Genomic DNA, 12130 nt, shown 5'->3' on the forward strand with positions numbered 1-12130 from the left:
GTTCATTTCTCCCACTGAAGTCAGTGGACTCAGGACCTGCTGTTAGTCTCCTAAAGGGGCGTGGTGGTCGCGAATCCCACGTGACGCTGATACAGGAAACTGACTCGCAGTGGACCGTCTTGGTTTATCCACCGTCCTTGTTAGTACCAAGCAGCAACCTCCAGGGCTGAAAAAGAAGCCCCACAGTGCCAAAAACTGCGGTTCCTTAAATGTCCACTTGAGACATGTCAATTCCCATAGAACTTTACAGCGGAAAATAATATGTTTTTCAGCCTGGTACAAAAAAAGATTTTGGCCTCTTAAGCTAATTTTTCTGTTTATGACAACTGTAAGGGGGTACATTTTTATATAATTCACCAGTTTAAATGTTATAAAGGCTTAAAGTTATGAATAACTAGGGGCGGGGCTGGTTTAAGTGACAGGCTGTCAACGAGGTGTCATCACAGCATATCAGTCAAATCCACTCCTTGCTCCACCACAGCTCCATCCTCTTGTCCAAATATGGTCACCTTTGGCTCCCAAAATCCAAGATGGCGACGGCCAAAATGTCGAACCTAAGGCTTCAAAAGTCCACAAACCATCAGTGATGATATTCCAGCTATTTCAGTCAGTGTTGGCCTGATATCTGATATCAGAATCAGATCAGTGCATCCCTACTGATTGGTGCACAGATGTATGTGACATTGCCTGAATCATGTGAACCTCAAACCAGTGAGAAGACCTCTGAAGAAACAGCACAGATTGAAATCTTTCAAGAGAAACTTGTTGAAGTTTGAAAAAAAATATCGTGGCCTCATTACCGATGCCGAGAGGCTGATTTGGAAATATATTTCAGGGCCTTAAGCTTTGGTTAGTTCATGACTGTCATGACCCGTCAAGTTACCTAGATTCATGTTTATTTATCATCCCTGTGTTTCCTGTTTTATTTTGGTAACCATTGTCTCATCTCGTTTCAGATCCCATGTCCTGTCAAATTTCCCTCCTTTGTGATTCCTTGCCCCGCCCTAATGCGTTTCACCTGTGTGTCAATGTGTTTCACCTGTGTCTCATTGTCTCCCTTGTCTTAGTTTATCTAAGTCCCTGTCTCCCCCTTGTTTGTTGCCAGATCGTCTTTACCCTTGAGTTAGAGGCATAGCGTTTCCCTAGTGTTCCCTTTGTGTGTGTTTTTGCTTGCGACCACCCTTTTTGCCTGTCGTTTTTGGATACTTTTGCCTGTGTGAATGACCACTCGTGTACTGACCTTTGCTTGATTAAAAAACCCTGAACTTTCATCTAAGTCTGTGAGTCTGCTTAGTGAGTCCATCTCCAGTTTGTGCTTGATAACAGCTGCACTAAAACTTGTGTATTCCTTGTGTCTATTGTACGAAATTTCATCTCATTTATAGTTTGCCTTATGTAGAATATTTTTAATTGTTGAAAAGGATTCACACAAACCTGGCTTGCCTTTCCTATAACCAACCAAAACATTTCTTAAACCTTATGTGATGTACTGCACTATCTGTGAAGTCCTGCTGTATTACAGTGTTTGGACAAACGGTGGATGTTATTAGCCGGGTGGATGAGTAGACAAGACACTCCAACAGCAGGTAACACAGGCCTTAGGTAGTCTAACAAGTCACAGTGGGATCATAACACTGGACTGTACTGTACGTGCTGTAGTGTATGTGTTTTAGTGTTGTTGCACCTCCTGTTAAGTTAACGATTGCCGTTCTTGTTTCAAGATTCAGGTTTTTTGGGTTAAAGGTTAAAGTTAACCATAGAGTGCTGATGAGTAAGGGGCACTGGAGAAAATATACAGAAAGACCTCACAAGTATAGGAGTATCCGTGGAGGTGTGTTTCTGTGTGTGTCGATGTGTGTGTATGTCTGTGTTTGCAGTCTGGTGTGTTTCGGGGAAAACTCAAGCTCCAAGGCCCAGTGTGTTGAGTAACGTGACTTGATTTTGTCTGTGTGTATGTGCCTGCCAGTAATACACTCAGCAGGAAGTCCTGTCCAAGCACGACTTTTCCTCTCTTGCCAGACAAATCCATCACTTGAAGAACATATGGTTCTTTACCATCCGGCACAGACATAATTCATCTAAAAAAGTAAAACCAAAAGGGAAACATAGCGACGTCTGTCAGTGAAATAATCAAAATGAAGGCGCTGCATCGCCTCTGAATATTTATTCATCACTTAAAGATCCCTGTGGTGCGTTTCATCGATTTGTTTGCTGTTGTAATGTGAGCAATGGATGATTGAAATCTGCTGAACCGGCGTTTCTTTAAGCTTTTCTATTAGGCTGATATTTTGACATGGAGGAGTGGAGGGTGGGGGGTAGGGTTGGATCATTACCCATCTTAACCACAGACGGCCATAAACAAGACGGAGACATGGCTGGGATGAGTAATTTACAGCCGCAATCTCATCAGACATAAATTCTTATCTTTTCCCAGCATATTGACAGTCAGAGGATAAACAATTTATCAGCAATTTTAATAATTTTTTCCTGCAGCTCTATACATGTGATATTTACAAATGTACCTCCCTCCACTCGTTCTGTATGCTCACCTCATCCTCTCTCCCTCATATCTTTTTTTTTTTTCCCCTAAACAGAAACCTGAGTAACAACAAGATCTCCCTGCTGAGGAATGGCTCCTTCTATGGCTTGGCTGCCCTGGAAAAACTGTGAGTACTTAAATCAAGCTCTTTACTGTTTTGTCCTCCCCAGAGTCCTAATAGCTGTCATCACAGGAGCCGTATCGCTCTGTAGCGGGGAAAAGGCAAAGGGGGGGACATGGTGGGAATTAGGAGATCCTTGTCGAAGGTTTACCCTGCAGAATTCTTGCCAACGATTTTCACCTTTCAGCCTTCGCGCTTAACCTCAATTGCCACAGTAAATGTCTTAAAGGGGCTAATATATGGCATCATATAAATGCCTAATGCAGTGCGCTTTGACAGATGGACTGACGGCACCGAGTCCATGTTGATGAGTCCCACATCATATACAATGTCCCGGAGGGCTGTATGCGTGCAGCCTGATGATGAGCTCTGTGATGGCTGTCTTTTCCAGCCTGCCCCCTGAAGTCAACTATTGATTGCCTTCACCTCCGTCCAGCACCAGTGATCACTGCTTCTCTACCTGATGGTGACACTGACATTGGCTGATGATGAGGAAATCACAGAGGGGCTGAAATCACACAGAGAGGAAGGCTTAATAACTCTCTCCCTTTCAGTCAATCATCCTCAGATGTATGCATGCACACTCTCGCTCACACTTATAAGCGCGCATATTAAGCTCACACACACACACACACACACACACACACACACACACGCTACATCAGCGGCTGCTTTGAATATTATTCGAGTCGGTTGGCCCCACATCTCCCTGACTACTTGACAGTAAAATTCAGATTGTAATGTCAGTGGAGTAATTCTGCCCCTCTTCCACTCCTTTTTGGGTGGCTGTGTCGCCGCTCGACCTACAGGATGATGTCACCTGTCTCCCCGGGCCTTATTAGTGCCATTAAACCGTTCCACCGTCATCCCTCCAGCTCCACAGTGATGGAGAGATGATTGCGAGGCTTTTAAGGATGCTCAGCCAAAGGTTTGTCGAGGCTGACCTCTCAGAGCAGCGTTTTGCAGGGCCTATCCCTTCCTTCACCTCGCTCTCTGGGTACAGTCTGTCCATCCGTTGCTGCCACATGCGGTATTTGGCAGAGATATGTTTGTCGCTAGCGGTTGATGCCAAGCCAGGTAGCCTCAGTGAGTTGAAAGTGGCGGCCAGCTGTTCTCTCGTCTGGCCCAGATGACTGACTGCCTGCCTACCCGGCTGGCTGACTGACTGGATCCGAGGGTTGCGGTGAATTGGCAGCTGATTGACAAGCTTAATAACGCATGGGTGTGTGTTTGCACCACTCGTGCTGCAGCTGTGGACATTGTGGGGCAGGAGTGGAAACATGGTGATCCCAGAGCAAGTTTTTCTTTGTTTGAAATGGAAATGAAATTAGGCTCTCTTCATTTAAGGGCTAGTTTGGCCAAACTCCACAAAATATTTTCCTATTAACTACTGGTGGCATCTAGCCATGCAGATGATTTTGGATTAATTTGTTCTGGTGTTAAGACAGTCTTCTGCCCCCACTCTGATACAAAGGAGGTGATAAGAATTTAATTTAGTGCTAAATGATAAATTATATTTTCATAGTCATTGCTGTGGGTGGATCATGAAAAAACAGAACCCTAAACAAAGACATGCAAAAGGCCCCAACACCTCTTCTACAGAAGAGCAAAACACAGAGAGCCTGTTGTTTTTTCCTTATCTTTCTTTGGTTTTGTATCTCTTTGTAGTCATTTTGTTTTTAATTGTGGTTGTTTTGTGTCATGTTGTAGTTCCTTTGCATCTCTCCATGGTCATGTCGAGCCTTGTTCTGGTTGATACATGTTAATTTCAGTGACATTCTAATGGGGTGCAACTCAATTAATCGCTAAGTTTGGTCTATAAATTACAAGAAAATGGTAAAACATGTAGATTAGTGTTCCCCAAAGCCCAAGATGATATTCTCAAATGTCTTGTTTTGTCCACAACCTAAAGATACTGAGGTTAATGTAAAAAAGCAAAGAAACCAGAAGATATTCACATTTAAAAAGCTGGAATTAAGAAATACTGACCGTCTGTCCTATTCTTGTGAACGCAATATCACACCCTGAGGGAATATCTTCAAATTTGGCACAAACGTCCATTTGGACTCAATGGTGAACTGATTAGATTTTGGTGGTCATAGGTCAAAGGTCAAGGTCCTGTGACCTTACAAAACATATATTTGGTCGTAACACAAGAATTAATTGACAAAATTTCACACAAATGCTTAACAGATTAAATTAATTATGAAGTGGTGATATTTTATATCCAAAGGTCAAAGGTCAACTTAACTGTGACATCATAATGTCCTGCCAAAACACTTTTCTGGCCATGATTCAACTCACGCACAGAAGGGGACACATTTGGTCAGATCCTGAATTAGTGACACTAATCTTGGGTGCCCACCTTGAAACTGTATTAATTGTATGGCTCTTCTGTGCTGCTAGGGGGATGGTGTGTGTGAAGCATCCATGTTTTCACTGACGTGAATGTGAATTGTAGATGAACTTATGGAGACATGCAACTGAGAGGTGGTAATTCTAGTTTTCATAATAAATTACTTAAACTGATGAATCGATCATCAGATTAGTTGGCGAGTCATGTAATAGTTTACAACTAATCAGTAAATCATTGCAGCTCTAGACAGTTTGCAGGTGAAGGCCAGGGGGCCCTGACACTTATGGCCCCTCGGCCTGGACCCAGTAGGCCTGTCTAAGTAATCCATTCATGATCATCATGATATGATCATTCATTATTAACACACTAAGACTGCAAGAAATGCAATGAGTAAGAAAAATAACTTTTATTAACAACTGCAGTCAGGGTCCGAAAATTATTGCTACCATGCACCAAATAGGGTAGATTTTATTTTTGGTGAGTAAATCTAAGAAGGCACACTGGCTGGTAAATGTTTGTACCAAATTAGTCATGTAATACAAAAACCATGCAAAGAGTCTCTACCGTGTTTTGGTATCAGTTACAGCCATGCCACGCTTTGACACTCATGTAGGAACAGGGACTTTGTGCATTCAGGTGCACCTTGAAAACTCTGGAATCTACATTGCTTTGTAAGGCAAAGTGTGTATGGACTTCATGATGCATTCAAGCGCACCTTTTAAACTAAGCAATCTACGCTTAAATGGCAACAAAAGTTGTTTAAAACAGAAAGTTGTGATTTTTTTCATATTTTCCTTAGTTAAAATACATGGCTTACAGACTTATATCCGTCATTGCTTTCTTGTTCTTACACTACAGCATTTTCAGTAATTAGATGCTAAAATATAAGAATATCCATTCATTTCTATAAAGGAAACTTTTTAAAAATCTTTAAAAAAAAATCTAATTAAACTGTTTCCAGCAAACACTACAATATTCTTGTACAACAGGTCCCCAAGTACTTCTGTGATAACTTTTCAAATTATTTTACCTCAGCATTTTTATATGATTAAGTATTAAAGTCATACCCCATATACATTTTAGCTAGTAAAAATATGCATGTTCAAAATCATGTATTTCTTTATTCAGTGGATATAGGTTAATCTTTGTTTGTGGTCTATGTTGCCGTTTTACCAATTAAACCAGACAGGCACAGGAACTGTATAATTAATATATATGCGTCAGTATTTGTTTATTTATTGCAAGTCATATTGTCATCGCAACACTGAACAATGTTATCGCAGATTTTCCTCAAATCATGAGAGAGATGTAGTTACTGTAGATATCACCAAGGGTAAAATAGAAATGTGTTTTTTCCTAATACTTGGGCTAACCAACCCTTTAATCAAAGGTCAGAGGATGTAAAGCTGGAAGCCCTCCATAATGGTGCATCATCCTGTAGCATTGCGACATCTGAAACCTCACCAGGTGATTTGGTGATCTGCCCTAATACTTATTGCCACCATCATCATGGCAGTCAAAAGCGCACTGGCAACTTTATTAATCCCCCCAGGGACGACACTTTTAATGTGATTTGCCTCTATAGCTGAGAGAATGTCCTCTTAATGGAGCGTCCCTGTATGTTGGAAGATGGCCTGGATCCCCCCATATGGACACAAGCCCATTACCATCAGCCAAACTGGGTCCCATGAGAGCAAAGCAGGAACAAAGCCCATCACTGTTCTCTTGTCAGACTCTGAATCTAGCTTTTGCCGCTTCATCATGGGTTCCCACCGCAAAAGCCCTCAGTCTGTGAAGAATCTGTGAGAAACGGATGAGGCTGGCATATTTTTGACTGCATCAAATTTGACACTGTGGCATGATGATTTTTTTTAGATATACTGGATTTGAAATACATTTCACCAATGTTATTTACAATGTAGTTGACTACATGGAATATCTGCACCACCCGTATCACGTAGAATCAGTCAGAGAGTCAGACGAAGAAGTGCTCCTGACTGTTCCCTCTACACATTTTCAGACATAGGATAGAAAAAAGAAATGTATTGTTACACAGTACAATACAATCATTTTTAACCAAAAAATAAAAGCTGCAGTTCAGGATTAAATATTGATATAATGATACCGTAGTGGTGTTTTCGGATAGTCGAATGTACACACAGCTGTTGAGAAACACACTCCTATTGCCCACAAGCATATTGTGTGTCTTTACATCCAGGGTTATTTCTATTGTTGTGGCGGTGGATGTGACAGCAGCTTTATTCTCAGCAGACTGTCTAAGTGTTTTATATTGAGAGCACCGGGTCTATTTTTTGTCTATTTGACCAAACGTTATTTATCCAACCTGAGGAATTTGGAGGCAGGCTGAATAGACTGAGTGGACCTCGGCTGAGGGCAGAGACTGTATCAGGATTCATAATGGCGCCTGCAATTGCTCATTCTGAAAAGTAGATGTCAGAGAAGGCGTCCTTTGAAAAGTTTCCTGTTGTTCCCATTGCGGAGGTGGCGTTTATTCAGTCCTCCTCGTGAATGCGTCTCCTTGGGAGGTGATTGATGAGGGCGTGGTTAACCGCTGAGGGATGTGTCCTCTGGCTTGTTGAGCATAAGAATGTGTGACAGACTGTGGAGCTGGTTGGAAAAACTCAATGATCACATGATCACAAGCCAAACTGACCCTGAGGTTACCCTTAGTGGGTCAAAGGTCAGAGGTTATTAACAGGGACAGCAGAAAAAATGAGTATTATTGACCTGCTGGGATCAATAACACTTGATTAAAGCAGCAGACACTCAATCCAAGATCTTAAATACATATTAGAATGTCACTTTGTCAATATGGTGCCATGATGTCCCTGTAAAAAACAATTTTAACTGAGATTCCTGACATGAAAAATAGAAATGAAGTAAACTGATGACTTTTTTGGTCTCATACTTAAATTATGAACCATTACAATTTCGATCTCTACTAATTTTTATTAAGGACACTAAAAGGTGCAATTAATTCATCAGATTAAAATCGCAGAACATTTTTCTGGCCAATTTCACAGCTACCTTTTTGATCTTTTTTGAATGTATTCACAATCAATTGGGGATGCATCAATTGTGAAATTCTGGACTAATACGACTGTTTATATTAAAAATTTGGCCAATACCAATTGCTTTGTTTGTTTGTTTGTTTTGTTTTTGTTGTAATTTATCCTCCCCTTTTGTGCCAGGGAAACAAAGAAATCCTCATTATAGAAAAATATCCAAGCTGCTTTCAAGTCACTCAGCCTTCATTACACTCAGTGTTGAGTAAGCACAGTTCAATCATACAAATTAATGAAATAACCTTTAAAATAAACGTCTTTCACATGAAAGACATCTTCAAAAGAACTGCTCCAGAAGCTGTTTTTACCCCCTATTTTATTTTACTGTGGAAACATCAACAAAATTCTTCTTCAGATTTTAGTATTTATTCAAGTTCCTTACCCAGAGATTATATTTGAACACATCATGATAATTTTATAATAAACCTTTGCCCAATACAATACAAATTTCTTCTGGATAGATCTTGAACGCATCAAAATCCAGTTCAGTTCAACCTCTGTAAGCAACAGGGTGTGCTGCCTGACACGTTCACAGTGAGTTTACTCCTTCCTTTTGTCCCAAGGGCATCCCAAACATGCTTTCTGTTGATGGGATGACATTAGTCTCAAGCTGTGCTTTTAAGTTTGCACAAAACTGATGTGACACAACAGAAAAACATCCGCCACTGCCATAAGTGAATGCCATCTGATTTGCAGATAGGCCGATGGCAGTCTGCAAGGTGAGTAACGGCTGATACCGATACTGAGTGCATCTCTAAAATTAATCCATATTTAGGATGTAATTATAGGTCAAGTGTGTGAGATTTGGGCTAATCTACTGAACGCATTCCAGTTCCGACCTCGTCACATATTGACATTTAGTCATGGACTTTCCACATCGAGATACAATGTGCAAGGTACCCTGGGTGTGTTGGTTGTCAACGCTCTGGGAAGCCGTGTCAAGTTCTGCCTGTTACATGTATTGTGTGTTTTCAAAATACAATTCCGCTTTCACAGGAAATGTACAGTTTGCATATAGTCTCTTTCAAAATAAAAGCACTACGTCGGTACAACACTGCAAATTGACTTTTTTTCCCTTCAACATTGAACACTCACACATGGTTGGGTTTAGGAAAAAATCTTACGGGAAGTGAACACCATGGTGTAAGATTTTTTTCCTAAGAGAAAGGCTGCAGCCTCTTGTGAAAGTCAGTGGTTGTTTGACATATCCATGACCCCTCCCGCCCACCCTACTTGGATTTTTGCTGCCATAACTTTAGTTGTTGTCCCCTGCGATGCAGCCAGGCGCCATATCATGCCAACATGAAAGGACGGCTTTTTTCGTCAGTGTCTGACACCGGAACGCATTGACCAAGTGCTAGATTTCGACGACTCTGGAGGTTTATCTGTTGGCAGAAATGGAATGAGATATTTATTACCATATTTTAATTAGTGTATAATTACCTGAAACTAAAAAAAACATTGTGTTTTCATCACCTGAGAATGAGCTGCTTATATCTACTTACAGAGCGGATCCTCTTTCAAGGAGTTCGTTGTGTTGTTCTACAGTAGCCCAGAACGGACAAACAAACCACTGGCTCCAGATAAAGCCATTTGCGTTTTTTGCATCAGCCATCACAGTTTTCCTGCATGCTTAGTACACAGTAGAAGTTTCAGTTGGTTGCAATCTGCAACCTCACCACTAGATGCCACTAAATCCGAGAAACTAGACTGTTAAGTTGTAGTTTCTTCTTTTTTTTTCTTATTTTCTTTTTAATTCTGCTTCAGCATGTGATTGCTCCACAGTAGTTTGGATGTTGGAGAGCTGTTATGTACTTCACCAATGGTGAGGTAGCTCCATTTCCCTTTACTGTGTAAAAGTCTGGGTGTTTTTTATCTGTTTACCTGAGAGGACATGATGTTAGATCAAGTATTAAATGGATCAAAGCGTAGTCTTGAAATATGAATGGTTTTATTGTTATTTTATTGGAGTCTGTTGCTGGGTCACAGTTGAGGCAAAACATGTGAGCCCCATGACTGTCCATGTTTGGAGAGAGAGAGAAAACACTCATCAGAGCAATTACAAAAGTAGCAGATGAATGCTGGAAACCTGATAATTCTGTAGAAAGATTTACAATATTTATTTCCATCTTGGGAGTAATTTCTTGTTTTGTTTTGTTATGCTATGCTATTTAAAAAAACAGCAGGAGAGCAAGAGGCCATGGATCAAAAGCATCTCCTGGAAGAATTAGCTTCACACTCTCCTTGAACTTTTGCTTTGTTCTGATAGAAATATTTCATACTGATGAGAGCAGTAGTTCCAAAATAGGACACAGTTGCTAAGTTGTTAACCAAGACAGTATCTTCACAGTTCAGGGTTTCTCAGAGCTTTTTCTCCATCTGCTGTAAAATTGCTTCTGTTGGTTTCATGTGACTGATTTAATTTTGCGCGTTGGCTGAAATGAAGGCGTCCTCACAGAAGTGACTCGCTTTGTTTTCACTCTTTTCTGTAATCTCTGAGAAAATCACAGCAAATATCCCATAAGCACTGCTTATCCACCCGCGAGGAATAAATTGCACTCCAGCGGTGTTTGAGAAATGTTAATCATCGCCCCAACTGGGTAAAGACTGTGGAGATGTTTAAGTGACAAAGATTTTGTTTCTTGAAAAACCTGTGTGACTTTACACACACTGTAAAATATATGCAAAATACTAGCAGCTTTACACTGATTTGTGTTGACTGTTTCAAATAGGCCATTTGATTGTGCTGTATGTCTTGCCAAGAAGATTGACTAATTAATTTATGCTGTAGGCCTTCAGCCCTTAGTGTATGTAATATTTCCATAATGCAAACACAGATAGAGTAAAAGTCTGTAGCCCTTTGATGCTCTGGCAGCAGTAGCTACAAACCTGTCACAAAGCATACACAGTCAGCCTGTTTAATTGGACTGAACTGTCTGAGTGTCCACCTTTTTCCCCCCTCCTCATTGAGCTTTCAGCACATATAAATTTACAATCCAGTAGGTGGTTATCTGTCTCGGTGAGTTTTTGCTGTAATTCAAAGCGTGTGGCCAGGCCTTCCCTCAAAGCATCTGCAAACTGACCTATGAATATTTAACACGTGAATAAATGGTTTTAATAAACAGATTCCACATTAGCATCAAAGTTGGTGCCAATACATGTTACACTTACTCTTGTTAATGGCATAGCCAGTTAGGTTTTTTTTTTTACAGTGAGGATGAGACACTTGAAATGAAGGATTTGCTGAATGCTTTTCAGCTGCATTGCTGCGAAAAAACAGGTCACCTGCTTTGCTACTGTGTATACTGTATCTGCCTCTATCTTGGTATCTCCACTCAGTACCCTACAGAATGAAAAATTTATACTCACAACTACTGATTACTTTATAATCAGTGAATCTAGGAATTATATTTTGTTTTATTATTTAGTTTATAAAACATCTAAAGAGTCTACAACCACTCTGGTGGCTCAGTGACGCTGTAGTTAAGGCTATATGCTAACATCAGCATGCTAACATGCTCACAGTTATGTCGTATTCACACCAAACGCAATGTGAATTTTCACATTGTGTTACTAACAAGAGTTTGAATGATAGAATGTTTTGTGTTGACTCGCTTCATACGCGCCAATAACTCGTGGTATGTGCGCACAAAAACACTGAATTGATTAATGAACTTCCAACAGTACGTCCTGGCCTTCATATGCCCACGGAGGATCTCAGTGCTGATTGGCTATTGCAGCACAAATTAGTAACTGAAGTTCAGATTCTTCAACTCTCGTGGATAGACCTATGACACTATTTGTGCTACTTGTTTAATTTCGCTTAATTCATGTTTTTTTTCATCATTCATGTCGCATCCATCACCCAAAACAAAAATGCCATAACTGCATTTTAGGAATTCTACTATGCTGTTATAGTATATTAACACGTTGAAAACTACATTACGACAATTAGAAGAGTTCAGGAATCACATACTGATATAGGCCTACTTTGATTTCTTATTACCTGTTACTAATTATCTTATATG

The 12130-nt window shown here is 40.4% G+C and overlaps 1 protein-coding gene across 2 annotated transcripts in view; it reads left to right on the forward strand.

Annotated features, from left to right (window-relative positions):
* Window positions 1–12130, forward strand: part of LOC126406623 (adhesion G protein-coupled receptor A3) — a 240138-nt gene that overhangs the window by 16971 nt on the left and 211037 nt on the right. For both annotated transcript variants that reach the window (XR_007571729.1, XM_050071035.1), the window contains exon 2: window positions 2595–2666. Coding sequence is in view for 1 of the 2 variants with exons in the window: in XM_050071035.1 (XP_049926992.1) it covers window positions 2595–2666 (72 nt within the window). In the remaining variant the exon portion in view is untranslated. The remainder of the gene's footprint in view (window positions 1–2594; window positions 2667–12130) is intronic.

Source organism: Epinephelus moara, chromosome 19 (assembly GCF_006386435.1).
Source record: "Epinephelus moara isolate mb chromosome 19, YSFRI_EMoa_1.0, whole genome shotgun sequence".
Taxonomy (NCBI): Eukaryota; Metazoa; Chordata; class Actinopteri; order Perciformes; family Serranidae; genus Epinephelus; species Epinephelus moara.